The sequence below is a fragment of the Crocodylus siamensis genome, chromosome 5 (assembly GCF_052110815.1).
Source record: "Crocodylus siamensis isolate JL-2025a chromosome 5, ASM5211081v1, whole genome shotgun sequence".
Taxonomy (NCBI): Eukaryota; Metazoa; Chordata; order Crocodylia; family Crocodylidae; genus Crocodylus; species Crocodylus siamensis.
Genome location: NC_143399.1, coordinates 126,471,297 through 126,493,931, shown reverse-complemented (window position 1 = coordinate 126,493,931; position 22,635 = coordinate 126,471,297). Strand labels below are relative to the sequence as shown.

The following is a 22,635-nucleotide window of genomic DNA, read 5'->3' as shown; positions in this document are numbered from 1 at the left end:
GATTCCAGCTGCAGCTGTCCCCCCATCCCCCACTACTTTGTGGCACTGAGCAGCCCTGATATGCTGGTACCCTGCCCATGCCATTGCCCCTCCCTCCCCACCCACAGCCCTCTTCCTCCCTCCCCTGCCAGAGGGTACCCCCAGCTGCCAGGGCTACGGGGCCAGGGACCCAGGTCCACAGTCCCCTGCCCCCCCCACAGCAGTGCCCGAACCCCAGCTACCACCTGTTTGAGGTGACAGCTGCTGCAGCGGAGCGGGGTGCAAACCCTGGCTCCCCCTCCCCCATGGATGGCATGGCTGGAGCAGAGCCTGTGGAAGGGGCAGGATGTGGGCTGCCCACTGCAGGCTTGGGTGGTGGGGGGTTTGGCTCTCTACCATTGCGTGCACTCCTGCAGGTAGGGAGCACATGTCCCTCCAGATTTGTGTGTGGGGTGGGTGCAAGTGAGGTGCCTTCTGTGCTGCCACCTCTGCTTCTGCTGGGCAGTAGAGGGTTCCTCATCATGGCAGTGCAGGGCTCCTACTGGTGGTGGTATTGAGCTTCCCCACCCTGCCGCACTGGGTCTTGCCTGCTGGGCTGTGGAGGCCCTGCGGGGAGGGCAGCAGGGTGACAAGCCCAAGGTATGCTGTGCAAACCTCCAATATTTAAACAGAATGTTTGGCTATGAAGATGCAAACACACTTAAGGTACGTACAAATGTTTGGGGAGGTCAGGGGAATGTTAGATCATGTTAAAAATGGCCACCTGATCTAACTTAGTTCGCCCATGTGAGACCTTACACTTAGATCCCTAGTTAGGTCAATCTAAAGGTAAACTGTTAGGGTTACCATATTTCCAGGTCCAAAAAAGCAAGCACCTGTCAGGGAGGGGAGGCACGGGAAAGGCAGGGGGAATTTGATGGTCGGGGCAGGGTGGGGAGGGCAGTGACATGCTGGTGCCCTGCCTCTGCCCATTCTGTTGCCCCTCACTGATGAGCCACGCCCTCCCCCCTGCCCTGCTGCTGCGCCTCACTCTGGATACAGTGACCCCAGCCCTGTCAGTGCCCCTCACTCTCAAACAGCAGTACCTTGCCTCCCACCCCTTGCTGGTGCCCTTTACTACTGACCCTCAGCCCCCTGGTACTGCCAGTGCCCTGTATACCCAACCCACAGTCACCCATCCTGTCCCCTGTGTCCCTCACTCGTGACCCACAGACCCCTGCCCACCCCAGCCCTGCTGCCAAAGCAGCTCCCAAATCTCTTTCTCTCTCTCTCTCTCACTGGAGCCCATGTGGGGAGCATGCGACCCTGAAATCCAGTCACCTTGACTGCTGCTCCCAGCCCCAAACAGCCAGCCTGGGAGAGCAGAAAACCCAGACAATTGCTCTTATTTTAAAAACAGCACAAGGGTTCAAGAAAGGGGACGTGTCTGGGGAAACCTAGATGTATGGTAACCCTAAACAAGTTCCAGGAGGGTTAGATTGGTCCAAAAATGGCTGACCTGATCTAGTTTAACCCAGTCTTGGAGGTGGACTTAAGTTAGATTGTATATGCTTAGACTGACCTAATTGAACTTCTGTACAGCGCAGTTGCTGGCCCCAGGGCTGCACTTTCTCTAACTCCCCCCTTGTACTGGGTTATTTTTAGTCCCCTGGTCCCCAGATGGACAACCCCATCCCATGGACCAGCTAGTGCTCCCCGCCCTCTCCCCACCGCCAACATGCCAGATAACCCACTTCCTCAAGCCACTCCCAGTTCTGGTTTTACCATTGTCCACTGGTGCTGGGAGCTGATGGAAGTAAGTTCAGGTGTAGGGAGGGGTTGGGGGGAAGGGTTGTTTATCAGGGCGTGGGGGTGGGGGATAAGAATAGTCTGGTGGGGGGAAGAGAGCTCCCTGATCCCACCAACCCTCAACATGGAATCACCACCCCCACCCCACTTGATCTGTCCACCCCTTCCCTCACCCTAGCTTACTTCAGTCAGGCTCCTGGGACCAATGAGAGCCATTACAGCTGGCCCTGGAAGCAGTTTACAGGATTGGGCTGGAGGCTGGGAGGGCGGAGCAGGGTGCTGAAGGGGGGTTGGCAGATCAGAGAGCCTCTCCAATCCTGCTACCCCCCCGCCCCCTCCTAAGCCTGCCTATGGACTGTACTAGACCCCTGATCCCCTTGATACCTCCCCGCAGACTCCACTAGCCCCCCGATCCTCCTGAAGCTCCTCCGTGAGCCTCCCATCCTGCCCAGCCCCCCCTCCAGCTTTCCTTAGATCCAAGGGCCTTTTTAACTCTAACTTCTCCCTAACCACTACAAATGTCTATACCTACTCTTACTAGTGTAATTTCAGTTTTTACTGAAGCCTTTGCCAAAACATCCTGACTTTTTTTGTCTTGTTCTGTAGACTCATCCAACCGCATGCTTTCTTGTGGAGGAAACTGGGGGTCAGGAGGTTCTTTCAATTCTCTGACCTGCTCATTCCTGGGCACTGTTACTCCCTTCCAAAAGCCATTTCCTTGAGGCTGTGGCTGTTGTGCAGTGGGCTGTTTGCACATTTAAGCTTTTATTAGGATACGATTAAAGTCATTGTAATGACATGGGGCTCTCTGTTTGATTCTAAAATGAAGATATTTTATTTTTTAAAAATAGTAGGATTGTCTTGAATTTGAACTTGGACAGATATGAATCACTTTTTTTACAATGATTACACACGAATGTTTCTTTCTGTTCTTTGTAAATAAAGTCACAAACTACCCACTTGCAAGCTGACCTCATGGCTAGTATTTGTAACCATTGTTTAATTTTTTTTCCTTTCACTTGATAGGTTTATATTTTCAGAACTGACAGGAGATCAGGCTCCCTAATAAAGATTTTTCAGGCTTCAGGTAAAAAGGTGAGAGATTTTCACTAACAAGTGGTTTAATCCTGTTAATTAGAATGGTGAATTTAGTTGATAGCTTCTCAAGCATCCAATCTAAGTGTAAATGCCCTCACCAAGAGGTCCTCAGTCAGTCATTTAAACCAGTCACATGCCTTTCAGTCTCATTGGCAATGTCGACTCAGTGCCAGCATTGTTGAAATTTAAAAGCCTAGTAATATTTGTAATAAAAAGTGCTGTTAGAGCTTATGGGGGTTGAAAGAGAAATCCTGTTCCTGCCTCTATGGTTGCACAAGGCTGGTAGAGTGTGGACTATGTGGCAGCATGTAGAGCTTTGCCACAAAGGGGAAGAGATGTTGGAACAAATGTGCACAATTTGACAATTAATTGCTGTTGGAGATCATCCATTATCTGGCAGTGAAAAGTGAATGCAGTGACTTACAGTTGTGATCATGAAAACTTGGCTGCTGGCATCATTTGCTTTATTTTGCCCTCTCCAATTCGGTTGTTTCTATTGTCTCCCCCTCGTTATGCCACCAATTCTCATCTCCCTATTTATCTCCAGAGATGGGCTTTTTAGGGTTGTAGTATTGGGCTATGGAGGCTCCATTGCCCTGCTGGTAGACTCCTTCAGGAATCCTCTACTTTGAATGCTGATCTAAGTGTTTATTCCCAAGAGCTTCAATCCAGCATTTACCCTTTGATGTTCTTGCACAATCTAATGGAACCATGCTCCCATGTGTGATGTCCTGTTTGGCTAGAAAAGAAAATACATTATTCTTGACCAGGAAGCATGATATGTCTTCAGGAAAACAAAATGCGCATCAAAACTAGCCATAGATAATGGCAAAAATAGAGGTACCCAGCCTAATTCAAGGCTGCACAGAAGGAATTGCTTGCCCTCTCACAGAGCCAGAGGGAGGCTTACAGGGATGGGTCATAAGAGTAGGGCCAGGCTCCAAAAGAGATGGACCTTTGTACTAATAGAATCTGGCTATACTAGGTGCTGCTGCTCTCCTTAGGACACCTGCCTTGTCAGTAGCTCAATTAAACACATGCAGACAAATTCTGTCAACATTTCCTTAAACATTGGGGATGGGAGAGGATCACAGGGATAGAAAGATACTGGGATCCATGTTTCTTCTTATTTCTTCCAGTTGATATTTACATCCTTAGTTACAATGCTGCTGCCTTGAAAAACTATTCCTGGATGTAAGATCCACAGCTATTAGGAAGCGTAATGGATTTAGCCAAGAAACTTTGCATTCTTAACTTAATCACATTATCCCTGTTGTTATTTCTTAATTTTGTTTTTGTGTTTACGTCCTTCAAATACTTGTAGACTATTATCATGCTCCTACAATTTTTTTCTAGGCTCTCTAAAACCCAAACTTTTATTTATTTATTTTTCTTTTTTTTTAAACCCATACACAAAGCCTACATTTTTCCAAATGTCATCTGAGGAGTTTCTGCTCTGACTGTTGCAGAAAACTGACTCCAGCCAAATGCCATCTTAACAGCAAAGGTTCAAACTCACTCCTCCATATCCCATTTACATTGACATTGATGCACAGGCTGTTTTCCTTGCTCTCTTTTTTTTTTTGGGGGTGGGGGACGGAAATTAGAAAACTAAATGCAGGCACTAAACATTGATATAATTATTTTATAACAACTGCAAAAAAAATAAGGTTCTGCAAAAAGTAACATGGACTCACCCACACTGAACACATCTAATGGAAATAAGAACCTGTCTTTTAAGGCTTCTTGAATATGCACTGTCATGTTTTTCATAACTCTCATTACAATCCAAGCACTTTTATCATCTTTGTCACCCACCTTGGGACCCTCTGTAGATTCTCCACATCCTTTTTAAAATATGGAGCCCAGAACTGCACACAAGTATTCCAGATGAGACCTAACTAGTGCTGAGTGGAGAGGCACTATCACTTTTTGTGTCTTTCACCTAGTACTTCTATCAATGTGGCCCAACACCACATTCACCTGTTGTGCAGCTGCATCACGCTGCAGCCTTATATTGAGTCTATGATCTACCAAGACTCTCAAATCTTTTTCCATAGTGCTACCATCCAGCCATATGTCACCAATTTTATATTAATTAACTCTTTCTGTAATCTCAGCTTCAAGCTTTTCCCTAAATGCATTTCAACAATAAAAGTGAGGGCACACCAGGTTTATATGGCTTGCTTTTACTCTGGGACTTAAAAGGATTGATGCCTTTCAAAAGGAGTCTTTTGAGAGATGCACAGTATATTTTAATCATATGCCTATGGAATATGTGCTGCAGTGCTTTGGCATAGCTGGATGAACTCAGTTCAATGTCAGTCTTCATTCAGTTTCATTACTTGTGGTTAAATCAGGCCCTTGCATGTAGTTTGACTGTCATTTGGGGAATGCTTCATATAGCATGTTAGTAATCTGCAGTAGGTCTAATAAGGCATCTCTTCTGATATATTTTGTCACCGATAGAAAATTTCTACATGTTCAGGGCTTTACCTTGCAAGTTCTCTGTGCATGAAACTTCTCTTGAAATCAGTAGGAATTTTGTGGAATAGGAACTTGCAGGCTCAGATCCTTAGACAGACTAGCTTGCAGTAGGAGGACAATATGCGAAAGAAGAACCAGTCAGCACATTACTTTTCTTTCCGCTTGAGGGTAGGGCTTTCGGAGAGGTGGTCTATCTAATATAAGGCTGCTCAAAATGCATTGCCTGTATCCTCACAGAGTCTGGGGGGAAGCTTAGTGAAAGTTAAGAAGGAAAGTTTAAGATGACCAGGAAAGAGATTTTCAGACCTGCCTAGTGATTCTGGTTGCCTTTCTTTTTCTTTTTTTTCTCCTTTTTTTCCCATTATGGGGGGAGGCAGTACAAACTGAGGAACCACTGAAGCTGCTAGATTTTCAGAAATTGCTAAGCACCCAGCTTCTGAAAATCAGGCACTTTCAGATGTCCGAAACTGATCATGAAAACTCACTAACCAATGGAAATCTTGGCCCAGGCAAGTGTTTCCCTCCTCCTTTTGTTTTACTTTTTTTTTGTTGAGAAAAAGCTGTTCTAAAGTAAGGCCATTCATTGCCTTTTGCCTTAGGGATAAGGATTAGTTGGTCTGTATAATGTTCATGCTGCTGCATAGTTACAGTAAACAGTCTAATTCTTGCCAAAAAATTCCCTAAGGTTTGTCCTTAGGGCTGCTAGGATGAGAGAGCATCATTTGATGTACAAAAAAAAGAGCATAATTGATTTCCTCCTGTGTGTGGGCAGATACTGAATGCTTTGTTGTGACTCGGCTTGGTTACAGATGGGCTCTTACTTTGGCTCCTCCTTATGTGCAGTTGATCTGAACTCTGATGGACTTTCAGACCTGCTGGTTGGAGCACCCATGTTTTCAGAGATCAGAGATGAGGGTCAAGTCACAGTCTATACCAACAGAGGAAATGTGAGTATATGAAGAAGTTGAGCATACTTAAAGGGGAGGCAATTTAACTTGAGCATTAGCCCAAATGCTCTAAAATGAAACCTTGAGTAGAAGTATATGGCTATTTTCAACAAAGCATGAAGCCTGGCAAAATTCTCCCAGCATTGTGATTCTTTAAACTCAAGTTAATCCATTTTTATCAAAATGTTGTAAATCTTCCAAGGAATCATGGCAAAGTTCATGGTTTTGTGTTGAAATATGGTGGGATTTGTGGCTTTTAATTATATTAATGCCAAAACCAAGCAAAACTCAGCAGCTTTGACCAATGCTTGGTTTTTGTTTTGGATGATCATTTGACCCAAACTGAGAATAAAACTCCAAGGATTTAGAAACCCATGAAAAGAGAAACCAAACATTAGATTTGCATTATTGTTACTTTCATGCAATGTATTGAAAGTCTACAGCCACAGTCAACCCTAAACTGCTAAATTTCATGTTGCACAACTATATGTTGGGAAAGTTTGAACTTTGACTTCCCAGACAAGCAAAGGATGACAATTAGTATGGAACACTGAAAGGAAAAAGATGTAGGGTCTCCCCCTCCCCTGCCTTGGAAAACCCATGTCTGAAAAAGCCTTTATTAAAAAAGAGTTGTAAGTGTTGAATTGTGAGCTGTGTTTTCTTACAGATATGTTCTAGTCCTGCTCCCTTTAAGCCAGCTGGATTTATCACTGGCTTCAGCAGTAGCACAACTGGATTCACATTCGCCTTTTTTTGATAATTGAAATATTGTGGGGGTTTTCTTTTTTTCCTGGGTATTAAGCTTATACATAGATCCTATTTGAAGTGTATGAAATAAATCAAAATTGTATTTGTTTGACTGAATTCCAATGAACATCCCTCATTTTGCTTGTTTATTTATTTATTTAAATTTGCCTTTGAAATAGTGCATGTGGGTCAGCCAGATCAAGGGCTAGTGTGTTAGGCTCTACACAAACATATCAGAAATGGCAGTTCCTTTGGGTGCCAAATAGAATTATTCTGTTTCCTTCACTGATCTCACTAAGACCATTCAAAGACAAATTGTTCTATAGGAGGCAACCATGAAGGCCCATAAATTGCTGTGTACTAAGAGTCACATGCTGCATCAGACCAGGTCTGATGAACTTAGCTCTACCTACTAGCAGTGCATGCTGTAAAGAAATGAGTAATGTACAGGACTGCCTGCTTTCCACCACTCCTGTCTTCCAATTTCATTATGTGGGATTTTTTCAATGTCAGCAAGTCCCCACAGCCAAGAAAAAGATTTTATTACACATTCCAGCGATTGGTCTACCCATATTCACAAAGGAAAAATACAAAACAAACCAATCTGTGAGGTGGGCATAAAGCTGGCTTGAATAATCAAGTTTTATTTTCTTGTGGAAATGTTCTTTTCCCTTTGAGGGTGGATTGCAAGAAATTAAGGCTCAATATGAAGAATTTGGCTAGAAAGTGGGTGAGCATGAATCACCAGATTAATGAGATTTCTGCTGGGATTTGAACGTAAAGCTGATTTTGTTCTGAGCTTTTTCAGTCTCTCCTTGTTTTATCAAACCTATCAGGGCATTATATTCTCATCTCTCACCTTGCTATTTTTGATTCAGAGTCTAGGATTTTTTAGATCCTTTGGCACAAATCCTTCAGTTCACTGCGCATGGAAAACACTTGTAAACTGTTTGGGAGTTTTGGCTGAGTAAACCCTGACTAAAGACTGCAGAGCTTTATTCTTTTGATGTAATCTGCTTATGGGACAAGAACTGAAGGGAATTAATGCATGATAAAACTAAGTGAACTGATCTAAGCCTCCATGTGTTAACATTTCAGTTATGTCATTCATGTTGATCCTTTTTTTGCCTAATTTAGAAAGACTGGAAGTGAGGATTTAAAAATACTCAGTCTGAGCTTAGCTCTGCTCCACTGGTAAAACTCCTTTGGATCTACAGGGGTAAAAAGGAATTTGGAGACTCTTGAAAGTACCACCCAGAATTCTTAAATCCTGTGTTTTTTAACAGTGGTGAGGAAGCATTGTTACTGGCAGATTGTGGAACACAAAGAACTGTGCTTTTTGCATCTTACCACGTTAGTTCTAAATTTGGAGATGGGGTTATAAGCTAGAATTTTTTCTCGCAAGCCATTTAGTTAGTTAGCTGTTCAGCCACTGTCAGGAGCCTGAGGCCCAGGGCCCTTTATTCATATGTGGCTCTTCCTGTTCAACCTGGCTTCTTGGCTGATTACTATTTATGGCTAATGAATATAGCCTGTGTCATTATCCAGCCTGGCTAATTCAAGCCATTGTGAATGGGTGAATTAGACTGATTTTATTTAACCACTTTGTTTTATAATACCCAAGCTGTAAGCCTTCATAGACCTTCAATAGCAGGGCAGAAGTCATACTGCAGCCCTGCCCCAGGTGTTTCCTGAAATGTTTGTGTATTCCAGCAGAGAGGCCCTATATCTTTCAGTGTTCACTGTTTTTCTGAGCCTGTCCTGTTTCCTGTTTGCTAGGGGGTCCTGGAAGAGAAGCTTGTTCTGAGTGGTGACAATGCCTACAATGCACACTTTGGAGAAAGCATGGCCTCCCTAGGGGATATTGATGATGATGGATTTCCAGGTCAGTCCATTTTTGTTCTTACAAGTATTTTATTGTTTATAGTGAAGGTGGAGAGTGTTGGGTTACTTGATTATTTATTACTTTACTTATATGATTTTGATAAAACATTCTTATTTATTACTGCCCGACAAGACAGCACGATGCCTCCCAATGTCATTTCTCCTTATTACAAGAGGTAATGCCATGGGGAATTAGTTTCTGGGTGTTATTTCCACGTAAAGACATGTTGAGGCTAATTACACACAATGTGCGTGAACTCTCATTGATTTCAATAGGATTTATTCCAGGATAGTTCAGGATAAAACTGGTTAGGGCACTATGCTTGTTTGTTTGTTTGTTTTGTTTCCTGTTTTATTTTTTCATCTGCTGCATTTTTTTCACTCTACTGTACGTCTTCTCAAGGACCTTTAGGTATCCCCCCCAAACAAACAAACAAACAAACAAAACCCTACCAAAAAACACCAAAACTTTGTCACCTTTTTTTTCTATTATTTTTGCCATCTCACTAATATCATTACCATTTTATTGGCAGCTTGTTGCTGCCTCCAGTTGTACATTCTGTTTTTCTGTTTCCTTTGCTATCTTACCTCTCAGTTTCTTTCATGCTTTAGTATAAGCACCTACAGTATGATAACAACAGTTGAGAAGGCAGTGTTAACATCAGCAATTTTTCTGTCATGATTTCCAGCTGTGCATAGTGTGTGTGTGTGTGTGTGTGTGTGTGTGTGTGTGTGTGTGTGTGTGCGTGCGCGCACACCTGGATTTGCCTTCTTTCAGACATTTAGCAGAAGTTTTCTGTCCTTATAGGCTTGACATGCACCCTTTTTGACCTAACTTGACTTCTTCGGAAACTTGACATTTCTAACACAGTGCAGAATGGTCATACTCTCTATGTCAGTGGTGTCTTGCTTTGGAATATTGATTGTTCTCAGGCGGGTCATATATAAGGACTTTAAATGGCTTGTTTAGCATCCTTATAGGTAAAATGCATGATTATTAGACACTATATATACACTATAAATAAATAAATAAGTAAATAAATGAGAAGGATGTTATTTACATGAGCTCTTCATTACATTGGATAACTTTTTTCTAGACAAGCTGGCACCAGAAGTGTGATGTTTTATTGTCATCATGATGAGCCATTTCAACATGGAGCAGCAGGCTTCTTATAAAGGCAGGAAATGTTTCCAATTTGTGTTGTTTTACATATGCAGATGTCGCCATTGGGGCACCTAAAGAGGATGACTATATTGGAGCAGTGTACATCTACCATGGAGGTGCAGATGGGATTGTACCACAGTATTCTATGGTAATTTGTTTCTTTCATTATTCTATCATGTGTTGCAGAAATGTACCAAACACATGGATAAAGTATAGTCACAGAAATCAATAATCTCTCTCCTACCTAATCTTCTATCATAGGTGAAATATTATGTGGCACATCTCTAGGAATGACAAAATGTACTTTTTGGCCACTTTATAAAGGGAGGCAGAACTACTGCCTGGAAATGTACATCCGTTGTTATGCTGTAACCATTACATTTTCTTGATCCTATAGACCGGAGGTTATAACCTTTTTGGCAGTTGTGCCACAAATTAAAACCTGCACCCTCCCCACAGTACCACTCCAATCCCATTATGCACCCTCCCCACAGTGCCACTCCCCTGCCCCAATATGCTGCTCTGTTTTATGTTCTCCATCCCATCTGCTCTGCTTTCTGCTCCTTGCCCTATCTGCCACTGTCATCCTCCCCACACATACAGTCTGTCCATGGTGGTTTGGCCACCCTTGCTGTAGAGCTACTAGTCCACTAAATGACCCCAACTTTGACCCTGAATAAAGAAGGGTTAAAGTTAGAATGGTTTTGCTTCACTTATATCACTACAGACTCTGCACAGGTAAGAGCTGCATTGTAATACACTATATCTGTATCCTTTGATATTGATGGAATTGATATTGATATAATATTATGTCTGCCTTTGCCCTCTCTATATGAAAAGGTTATATCCAAGATAATGTGGCAGTTCTGAAGTTATGAAATTGCATGGGAGTGTGGGGGAGAGATTCAGAAATGTCCTTTGACTTGACTATTGCTTGATTTCTATTAGAGGTGTGCCGATACATCAGTCTATATTGTATCAGCACCAATAAAAGGAAAATTGCCGTTATTGTCTATCAGCTTCTTTTGGACAATGTGGCTGATAATGTCACCGATAAATACCACATGTATGTGTGCAGCCTTAGTATGCATGTGGCCAGGATCTCAGCCTGGTAGCATGGAGAACAACATCTGGCTGGTATGTCTGTTGGTGGGGGAAGAGGCATGGGGGAGGGAAGAGGCATTGGAGTGTGGGAGAAAATCGAGGTCCCTGTGGTGAGGGAGGGAGTGGGGCTGGGGCTGGGGTTGTCCAGCTAGGTTGGGACAGGAAGCTGCAGGACAGAGCTGGCGGCTAATCTGGAGCGTGCAGTGGGGGTGGCTCCTGCCACTGCACATGCCCTGGGGGAGGCATGGAAGGCACGTGCTCCCCAGGTCTTTGCCCAGGGCAAGGGTGGGACAGTGCTGTGTGCTTGGGGCCGGGGCTGCTTCTGCTGTCATCTGTCTGTTTGAAGTTCTGATTTAAACATTTTATTTTGTTGCTGGGTGGTATCCTACATAGTACATCTGTTTAAGCAGAGTACAGGGTTTAGTGGTTATACTGGAGACTCTTTTAGCAGACTAATCTTTCGGTCTTTTACCAAATATCACTCTACATTGGTTGTACAAAGAAATCTAAATCCCCTTTTATGATCCTTTTAAAATGTGATAATTTGTGGCATATGTAGGACTCGGTTCCGCTCTCTTTTTTCAATGATAGCTGCTGTGAGGGAGGTTCGTCTAATTTATTATGAGAATTTAGTCTTTTGAGCTTCTGCATTTCCAGATACGGAGGTTGTTGGGTTTTTTTAATTCCTGAGGGAATGTGTTGCTTTAGTGAGATGGCAGATTGAAACCAGCATAAAATAAAGCTCTTGCTTTTTTCCTCAATTTCAAAGTAAACAAAAGCAATCATATGTTTTTTCATCCTTACATGAAAAAGACCACGTGATGAGTTTAGGATACCAGTGGGTTCATTCCTGCCATCCATCCCTCCTTTTTTGAGGTGAACAAATAAATCAGTTGTGATAGGGGTATGGGTTGTAGCCATGTTGGTCTAAGGTTGAAAGGTATTTGTACCCGAAAGCTTGCAAAGAAGATTTTCCCCAACTGTTTGTATTGGTCTAATAAAAGATATCAGATTTACCCAAAGAACCTTGTCTGCCAGTTGTGATAGTACTTTTATAACCCATCCTAGTATTTTTCATCAAAGAACTAGACAGGACAATAGGACGTTTCACACATGCAACCAAACAGTCTCATATGTTAAAAAAACTTTAGCTTTTACCTACCTGCTCTGAATTTGAATCAGTGACCTCAAGGTAAAGGGCTTTGTGTATCTGATCACCATACCCCTGAGCCATCCAGATGCCCTGGATTTCCTTTATTAAATAAGCTGTGAGAAGGAAGCCCTGGGTGTATAAATTTTTCACCCTTCCCATTCTCTTTTTCCCTTTTTTTTGTGCAAGTCATTGATCTCTATCTGTTTTACTTGCCTGTAGCAACTTTTAGCAGTGGCTCTGAGGAAAAGCAGCTGAATTGGTTTGTAGCATAATGTATGTGCTCAGTAAGTACTGTCTAACTAAGCTTCATGGCCTGCTGTTTTCATTCATGGCACTTAAAGCACAACAGAATTATACTTCTGCATTTATACTATAATAGCCTGCAGATGTCTGTGGGATATCTGTAGGCAGGATTTACCACCCTAATAGGGACCCCCCAAAAACTTTGTTGCATTCTGTGATGTAAGTGAAACTATGAGGAAGTTGTTTTCAATTACCTCAATCTTATTCACTCTTAAGACAGAAAATTTAGTTGCATTTGTTTTAAAGCATTCTTTCTTCATTAAAGCTGGCCATTAGGATTGCAGGTTTATCTTAAAGGAACTTGCTCTACTTTTAGGGCATTGGTTTTAAGGCAGTTTTATTTCCTTCCGATGAAGTTCCCGTCTCACTTTTTTTTTGGTTGAGGCTAATGTCCTTTTATGGTTTGAATGAGGAAGTATTGCAGCCTGTAAAAGGCTATGAAGTCCCAGCAGCAGCAGCCTGGGAATTATACACTATAATAGGTCTTTTCTGTCTGTAACTTCTGTGATCAGATTCTATTTTGAACTTAAATTTCCTTTTTGTTTGCAACATACTGTTAATATACAGGAGTCCAGGAACTGTCAGACTGACCTGGAAGATGAGATTTTAATACTTTGATTTGCTCCAGGCAAAAAATTTACTATTAAAACAGTATGGGGGACGGTCTTATGTGCTAGTGATTTTTGAGGAGGATTTTACTAAGTCAGTTAATGTTCTGGGCTGGGAAGACAAAAATGAAATACAGCTTTAGCAATGACACAAAATAATATATAATAACTGATGAAAAACAGAATTTTCAACTCGATATGGAAATTAATATCTCATTTTTTTCCTTGAACATATTAGTAGACTTTGTTGAAGTGGTTACATTTGATTTTATGTTTCATTTAATCATTAATTTTTAAAAAGTGGTATAAAATTATTATTCATACAGATGCAGATAGTGAAAAACATTGTATGGAATACGAAGCTGTATACCTTTTTGCAGAAAATATGTTTGCTATATTGTTAATTGGTGTATGTGTATTTATGATTTAAGTATATTTTTAATCAAAGGCAACAACTGCATTAGTTGAAGTCAAGAATAGAAAACAGTCCCTAAGGACTGTATAAATGAGGTGGAGTTACTTCAAAGTGGTGCATAAGGGACAGAGAGAAATTAGAATACAAAAGAGCAGGGAGAGGATGAGGGGTGGAGAGGACAGGCAGTGCTGGGAGGAAGAAATGAAAATACTCTCTTCTTATACACTGCTTATTGCATGTCCTGTCACAGCATCTGATGAAGTGAGTTTCAGCTCTTAAAGGCGTGTGCTAGATAGATTTGTCTGTCTGTTTATATAGGTGTAGGTGTGTATATCTAGTTTGGTTAGTTTATAAGGTGCCAACATACCCTGTCTTTTACTTGACTTTAGATTAACACAGCTAACTACATCAATCTAACGATACCACAGTGTACATGAAAATGAATTCCTGGGAGAATAATCCTTGTGCTCTTTTTATTTTAATTTTGTTTCCTTTCTGTGAGTTCACTTCCATATTATCTGTTGCAGAAGCTGTCTGGGCAAAAGATAAATCCAGCACTGAGGATGTTTGGCCAGTCCATATCAGGAGGAATTGATATGGATGGAAATGGTTATCCAGGTATATTTTGCACCAACAATAAAAGCAGACAAAAAGCAAATAAATGAAGCATATCCACTAGTTTTCATGTTGCTTATTAAAGCTATTTCATCTAAGTAATTGGAAAGTTAGCAACATTGCTTTTATTGCTTTTCTTTTCCGTCAGCTAGTGAAAGCTAATTATATGATTACTTTGTTCCAGAGAATGTGGACTGCCAGCTAGGTTCAGTGGTGTAGGTTTGAAATCTGTACCAAAGGATTGATAAACAAGATGAAGAAGATAATGACTTCCTTGAAGTGCAGTTGCTTTTAATGGAAAACATTTTAACTAAAATAATGACTGCGGGCTATTAATATTTAGAACTGGAATGACTTCAGGAATCCTGTCTTGCAGACTTAACATAGGCAAAACATTCAGATGTACTGATTGGCAGATTTAAAATGGAAATAGAGAATTTTTCATCTATTGCACACATTTTAAAATTGTCAAATTGGCTCGAGTAAAATGACTATAAAGAGGTGAATTCTGTGCCCTTCAACTTCTTTTACAATTGTTTATATGTTTGAAACTTTCAGATATGACCATTGGAGCCTTCATGTCAGACCATGTGATACTTCTAAGGTGAGATCAATTTCTTTCTTCTCCGTTATGTTTGCTTTTTATACATCCTGTATGTTGGTGATGTGGTTTCAACATGGCGCCAGGGACATGCAGCACCAGAGGGCTGTGGTTAGGCAGTAACATGGAGCCAAGGCCTGTGGCAGCACACGGCCCTGGTTGGGCAGTAGCGTGAAGCTAGGAGCATGCTGTAGTGCAGCAGGCGCAGCTGGTGAACTCAGACTGGTGGGGCAGGTGGAGTGGCATGCAGAGAGCTGGAGTGCTTCCAGCCAGCCAGGAGCAGAGTTTGCAGCCAGCTGGGATCTCCGGGGGGGGGTGGGGGGTGCGGTTTGCAGCCTCCCTGCTCTTGGCCGTAGTGCCCAGCTGGATGCACCCCCCCCCCCGCCGCGCATTCCTGTGTGCCACTCCACCCGCCCCACCACTCTTGAGTTCACCAGCCGTGCCTGCAGTGCAGGTTGTAGGCTGGGTGGCAGTGCACAGCAGGGGGTGTGTGGTAGTGTGGGGCTGCATTGTGAATGAGGAGACGTGGTAGTGGGCTGTGTTCGGGTGGCAGTGCAAAGAAGGGGTGACTACTGCTGATGGCCATGTCCACTGGGCCTCAGGGACCATAATTTCTGGTAATCCACTGGACTACCAGCAGGGCAGATGAAATGGTTCTGTGGGCCACGTCTAACCTGTGAGCTGTATGTTTGACACCCCTCGTCTCTAATGTTTGCTTTAGAGATGAATAGAAAACCAGTATCAAGAACTAGAGTGGAGGTCACTTGGGAGCAACTCCAGAATGGTCATTTTAATAGAAGGTATAAGGGAGGAGGGAAATGCTCTGAGTTGTAGAATGAATCTACCAATAAGTGTTCTGTTAGACACAGGAAATACCTGCTTCCATTTCCATTAGAGTTGACAGAAAACCTTGCATTGACTTCAGCTGTGTAGGTGTTAAATTTTTATTGTTAGGATCTCATTAGAACCAAGACAGAGAGAGAAAGTCAAGAGCTTTTCTGTGAAATGGTATGAACCTCAACAGCTGGATTTTTAGACCAGTGTCCTTAGGAATAGCTTGAAAAGAAGATTGAAGATACTTCTTTTGCTTTGTTATGTGAAAGAGGAATTGGAAGTTTTTGTGTGGCATCATTAAGAAAATCCACAACAACGTAGCAACCTCATTCCAAACACTTACTCAGTGCCTGTTTATTTCTTAAGCAATTTGTGCATTATGGACTAACCCGGTTGGTGGGCAGATTAGTTGCAGCTACTGCTAGTCAGGGAGCATGCTGCACTTGCCATTTGGATTAAGATTAGGGAACAAGAATAGACATTATTTTTCCCGGAAATTTTTGTGAAGTCTTCTGGCCAAAAACAACAAACGTCTTGCCAAATGATATTAAGAGCTTTGGCAAAAGTTGAAACTGCCTTGACTTGGGTCTGATGGCAGTTACTTTTTGAGTGCTTGCATGTGTGTGGATGTGGGTGGGTGTGTTTGTGCATGCACATACACATGTGCATCACTGCAACTTGATATATGTATAGCTTTATAAGGGAGTCACAAAATGGATGAACTTTAAGGAGACATCATGCAGTGCATATCTTGAGAAGTATTTTGTCTTTGGAAATTACACAGTTAATCTATTTTATCTGTTCCCAAGCAAATGACTGTAGCTCATCCTTATGTGAAATGATCAGGGGAATCATGCTCTTCCCTCCTTTTTTTTTGCAGGGATACCATTAATCAGACAAACTCCCATTGTTGTTTTAGTCTTTATTCAAAGAGTCTCTCTGAGAGTCATGTGATCTTGCTCCGGTAGATGAGAAGTCTTTGTAACAACAGCCCCCCATCACTTAAGTATCTAGTGGAGTGAGAGTCTTGAATTGGTTAGCTATGTGGTCTGGCCCTGTGTGGCAGCTTAAGACCACCTTAGGTCAGCATCTTCTGTTTGCTGCACATTTTTAGGAGGATGGAGTGAGATGAGGTTTGTTACTTGAGCTGGTTTTGGATAATATTTGCTTTTAAGATCTGCAAGATTGAAAGCAGTAAGAATAAAGGCTTGTGAGTTGTGGGCTCCAGTCCCACATGGAGGACAGTTCTTAGTTTTCAGTGAGGCTTTGATATCTCTACTGTTTTTCCCAGCCTTTCTGTACTTATTGTCATGTGGCAGAACAAAACAATACCTCACTCTCATGGCCCTAGACTTGTGATGCAACTCTAGCTGAACTCTTCTTCAACCTGAAATAACCGTAGCAACAGCCAGGACAGGGGTTGCAAAAGTGGGAAGCTTTCCTTCCTAACACACAAGGAACTGCCAGAATTTAATTTTAGGCAGTCAAAGTAGTACTGTAAATTTTCAGCTCATGGCACGGGGGAATTAACCAATCATTTCCCCATCCAAAACGATGGGGATATCATCCACTTAACCTGTCTCTTCCCACAGTGAAAAATTACCCCCAAATCTATTTTTTCTTCATGTTTACATTAACAAAGTTTGCTGCTAGAGTATAACATGGAACATTAGAGTCTTTTACATACCCTTTCCTTACTATCCCAGGTCCTTTTCCATTTTTTTAAGTCCTTACCCAGTGAAGAAGCATAAGTGAGGTCACTGACTAATGTCCTAATTGAATTATATACCCCCTGAGCTAGCAGGAAGTCTCTGTTCTATATAGCCTTCACTAGAGATGATTTTATATATTTTAAATCACAACTGGTCATCCACATTGGACTCTGAATATCTTAAATCAGTGGTTAATGTAAAGCCAATACTGTCAACTTAATTCAGCCATTGATCAGCCTTGCTGAATGAGTGAAGTGCTAAAAAAATGTTTTGTCTGTCCCAAAGTTCAGAATGTTTTCCTAAAATTTTAATGTCTGCTTGAAATAGGATATTTACCCCATTTTCTTTGTTTTCACATCGTTGTGAAATGTCCCTCTGAGGCAGGACTAAATTATACTTCTCCATTGATCTCCAGATCCAGACCCGTCATTACGATGGACATCTCTATTTTCCTGCCAGTGTCCATCAACATCACAGCTCCCCAGTGCCATGATGGCTCTCAGCAAGTGAACTGTCTCAATGTTACAGTCTGCTTTCGTTTCAATGGCAAGCACGTTCCAGGAGAGATAGGTAAGGCTGAATCCATGATATTTGACTTACAATGTTAGAAAGCTGCCACATTTCATTGCATTGGTGACTGGGTTTTAGAGATGTACAAAGAGTGCCTAAAATAGGAAACTACAAACCTAAAGGCCTGAGTTTCATTCCTGACAGGTGAAGGCAAATCGGTTTCTTGACCTCATTTCATGCATAAAAGGGGCCGGTGCCTACGTTACTGGCAAAGATGCCTTCAAGCATCCTTAATGTTTATAAATTAACTTTGAGATTCTAGGATTCTTTTGACCAGGAGGAAGTCTTGTATGTATCTGTTATGTTCTTTATACCTATTGTGCTTATATAATTGTATATGGGTGTTACTGTGTGTGAAATACTGCTCGTTCATCATCCACAATGTGTTCATATGGACAAGGTTTATATGATATTCATAAATTTGTAAGGGTGGGATGTAAATATTTTTGAATTGCATTATGCCATTTTGGTTCGGCCTAGCATATTAGTACTGGTGTGAAGGTGTACTTCTCCAAGGGGACCACCATGCTAGGAGTGTAGTAGATTTTTCTCCTTTGTGGTTGGCCAGCATGAGCACATGGGAAGTAATGGGTTTCCTTATTCTTTGCCTCTCCCACCCCAACCCCCTGAATGGATTGCAATATTTATTAGGTCACGTTTAGAACAAACAAATGTTCCCTATTATCTTCCTTTCTTACACCTAAGAAACCTGCAGCTAAACACTTATCAGGAACTGGTCCTTCATTACTTGAACTTGGGATAGCTGAACTTCAAAAAGACTCCCCAACACTGAATACCCTTTTGGTCTCTAAGATCTGTATCTGTAAGTTTTAGACTTGAAATACTGTTTTTTTTTTACCTCTCCTTTCTTGTGAATTCTACTAGACTCGCAGTGATGAATGTTTCAGTTCAAATGAATTATTTTTATCTGGGTAAGGAGTTTTTACAACCCCCATAGATAGATAGATAGAAAAAACACTAAGTCTTCTACACATGCAGGTAAAGGCACAATAGGATCTAATGAGCAATCTAGAAATCATGTTCCCTACCATGTTACAAGTGCAGGGCAGGAGGCATAATTGTGGGTTCATGCATTAGATCCCATCACACTTTATTGCCAAAGCAGAGGGAGCCTGATCCTGGACGCCCCCTGCACTGGCAGAAAGCAGGCTTTCATGGCTGGGAGATCCATCTGCTGATGGGTTAACAATTTTCCATAAATGTTTCACAAGTATTGAGTTTACAGATACTAAAATAAATAAACAACCCATTCTTACTGCTATAAATGTATGCCTAAACTGCTTATTTTAATACGTTCCTAGCTCATAAAAAACATCTCCAGATAGATAATGGACTTTTTGTCTCCCCGTTTTTTTCCCAGCGCTGCAGAAGTTCCAACAGCTATTTGTAGATCCGTGTTTGTTTCCACAGTGTAGTTTTTCAGTGATGATACAAATCCTGTCCATTTTATGGGCACTTTATACAGACTAGAATCTTCAGCAATCTTTTTATAGCTGAAATGGTATGTCTAAGTAGAGGCATACAACAGTGGCTTAGTACTGCGTGCCAGTCATTGTCTGACCTTTCTGCCTGTGTATGGGCTGGACAGCTAGATGTTTGGTTGTATTTCAGTGGTACCTTGCAAAATATTTGGATCAGTCAGAAATAGAAAATGCATTTCTTTTTAAGATATATTTATTTCCCCAGATCTCAGAAACTGGCTTGCCCTTTTGGCTGTGACTTCATGGGTGGTTTATAACACTGGGGGCTAACCTTTCTGACAGGCATGCCACACATTAGCCCTGCATTTTCCCCAAGTGCCACTCTGATCCCCTTTCTGTGCCTGCTCTGCTTTCTGCTCTTCATTGTATGCTCCCTGTTTAATCTGATGCTCTTCTTTCTGCTCCATACCCTACCTGCCACTGTGCTGCCTGTTCCCTCTCTAGTCTGCTGCATGGCACACACAGAGGTTGCCTATGCCACTTGTGAAACACATGCCATAAGTTGGCCACCCCTTAATAACGTGGCTTTGCTGTTATACCATCCTACACACTGGATGGGCCTCCATTTTTACTAAAAAGTCTGGGTTTGATTTCATCCTTAATCTAGACCAGGGGTGTCAAAACTCAAATTGATTGGAGGACCACAGATGTGGTTCAGAGAGGATGCAGCAGCATGGCCATTTCCCCCTTTCCGACCACATGGCAGGAGCAGCAGCCTGGGTCTTTAAGTCCCAGAAGAAGATAGGAATTACCCCATCCCTTCTGCTGTGTTTAGAGGCACATCTCCTCCCATTCCCCACCCCCTTTTGCCTGCCACTGCTGCTGTCCTGCAGGTGAGGGGAGCTCCTGTCTCTCTCCAGTGGGGCTGCTCTCAGCCTGGGCAGTACCAGCAGCACTGGGCAAGAAGGTTTCCTCTTCTTGCCAGTCCCCCTGAGTGTTCCCTGCCAGCCCACAAGCAGGTGTGAGGAGGAGGAACCTGCCTGCCCTCTGCTGCTGTCCCAGGCTGAGCCCAGCTCCTGTGCAGCCCAGCTAGAGTGGCTCTATAGCTCCCAGAATGTGCCTCTGAGCAGGGAGGGGATGGGAAGGAATTCTTATCCGCTTTGGGGACTTAAAAAAGTCCCCAACTTCTGCTCCCATGGCACAGTCTGCCTGCCCTGGTGGGAGCGGGAGGAGGCTGGGAGTGGGATTGTAGCCACTTCTGCAGCACCAGTCACTGCTTCTACACCCCACTTGGCAAAATCCTGGATCTGCTTCTGGAGAGCCGCATTCTCTTCTGCGGCTAGAAACCTGGCTCTTCCTGTGGTGGCAGGGCTTCTGGCAGTGACAGTTGGTGCCTTGGCAAGGGCCAGTAATTGAGCAGTCCCAGCAGCACTTCAGGCAGAAGCCCTGGCACTGGGTGTCTGTCCCTGCAACTGTAGCAAGAGCCGAGGCAGAAGTCCAAGGGTTGGATGACCTGGCCCTGTGGGTAGGATCTAGCCTGCAGGCAGTGTCTCTGAAAACTTTTGTCTATAAGTCATACCACACTGATGTTACATGATATTTCTTTTGTGTTGAGATGTAACCAAGAGGGCCAGGAATACCTAATACTTGGTATGTGACATGAATGTTAAAATCATGTTTGTGCTTGCTGTTGCTTACTGGGCAAATATCTTACTATAGCAGCTAGACACTGGTTGAAACTACTAACCTGTTTTACTGGCAAATAGTCCTATTTGAAATGAGTAAATTCTACTGTGGAATACAGTTACATCAAATCTCAGTACAGAATTGGTTTGAATTCTGGAGAAATGGACTGGTCATTATTAATGCAATCTAAATGTAAATGATTAATTCATGCTATATTTTTATGGTAGTATAAGAATGATGTTGTAGCCATGATGGACTAGAAATTATGCAAGAGGCAAGGATTTCTTAGGGTAATTAGCTTTTATTGGACCAACAATGTAGATGGGACAAAGTTAGACAGTCTTTCGAATGTAAGACATTCTTCATCACATCTCTGAATATAGCAAGCTAGGAACTGCGTAGGAGAGGGGTTGAGAGAAATTCTCAGGTGGACACACAATTAGCAAAAGAAAATAACCAAAATACTCGAACATCAAGGCCTATCAAAAGGGGAGTTGGGGGGTCAGGCTCACTTTCCTTGTTTGGAAAGTATTTAGGAGTTGGATAAATTTGGCCGTAAATCCAATATCAGTTTTTAGTTCTTGGTTCTAGTGTTATACATTTCTTATAAAATGGAAGGCCAAACACCATGAATATTTCATAATATGCCATAGATTTAAGCACCTCTGCAGACTGTGACAGATTATCAGCAAGAGGTAATTTACCAGCAAAAACCTACTGCCTAATATTCAGTCAGAAAAAATGGGAATAAATCAAACTACTGAGCATGCTAATTTTAATTAGCCAGATACTACCCACCCACCCTCCCCCCCGATTTGCTTTTTGGCAACAATGAAGCTAAAAAATATCCATGTGTAATTCACTGATGTGACATCATTGTTTATGGCATAGAAACAGGTTGTCAAAATAAAGGGGGGAAAAGAAGACAGTTCTATTCAAAACTTATTGGCTGAAAACATCTACTGCTGCTATAGATGGGTAGTAGCTGAAATTATTTTTTAAGGCTCTTTGTAGAGTTCAGATTAGAATTTGGGTTACTTACTGTTGTGTTCAACTAGACAGACTTCATTAATAAACATTAATAATGTCATTATTGTGAAGAAAATATTGTCTTTGTCTTTCACCAGTTTTTTTTTATATATATACACACACACACATATTAGGGGGGTGTGTGTTTGTGTTCTTATCCAGTGTTGAGTCTCTTTGGGTCATGGGGTAGGTGCAGGTTCTTCAGAGTTTTGTTCTTTGTCAATGTAGATTTTGGATTTTTCCAGTAGATTTTCATATTGTTGGCTGTAAGTATTTGTTACTACTGTTGTCATAGCATTGCTGTAGCTGTGATAGTCTAGGGAACATGTGAGAAGCAAGGTTTGTTTGGTAATATCTTTTATATATTACTGGGAAAGGTGTTAGATGAGCATTTGGGCACAAAACACACTTCTTTAAGTCTGAGAAAAAGCAGAGCAGCCTATGCTAAATACCAGGTAAAACAATGAA

At 42.2% G+C, this 22,635-nt stretch overlaps 1 protein-coding gene across 1 annotated transcript in view; it reads left to right on the top strand.

Moving 5' to 3' along the window:
* ITGA9 (integrin subunit alpha 9) overlaps positions 1–22,635 on the top strand; it is a 354,975-nt gene that overhangs the window by 50,163 nt on the left and 282,177 nt on the right. Inside the window, exons 8-14 of the mRNA XM_090050256.1 lie at positions 2,794–2,862; positions 6,162–6,299; positions 8,826–8,931; positions 10,149–10,243; positions 14,206–14,296; positions 14,852–14,897; positions 17,856–18,010. Coding sequence (XP_089906382.1) covers positions 2,794–2,862; positions 6,162–6,299; positions 8,826–8,931; positions 10,149–10,243; positions 14,206–14,296; positions 14,852–14,897; positions 17,856–18,010 — 700 coding nt within the window. The remainder of the gene's footprint in view (positions 1–2,793; positions 2,863–6,161; positions 6,300–8,825; positions 8,932–10,148; positions 10,244–14,205; positions 14,297–14,851; positions 14,898–17,855; positions 18,011–22,635) is intronic.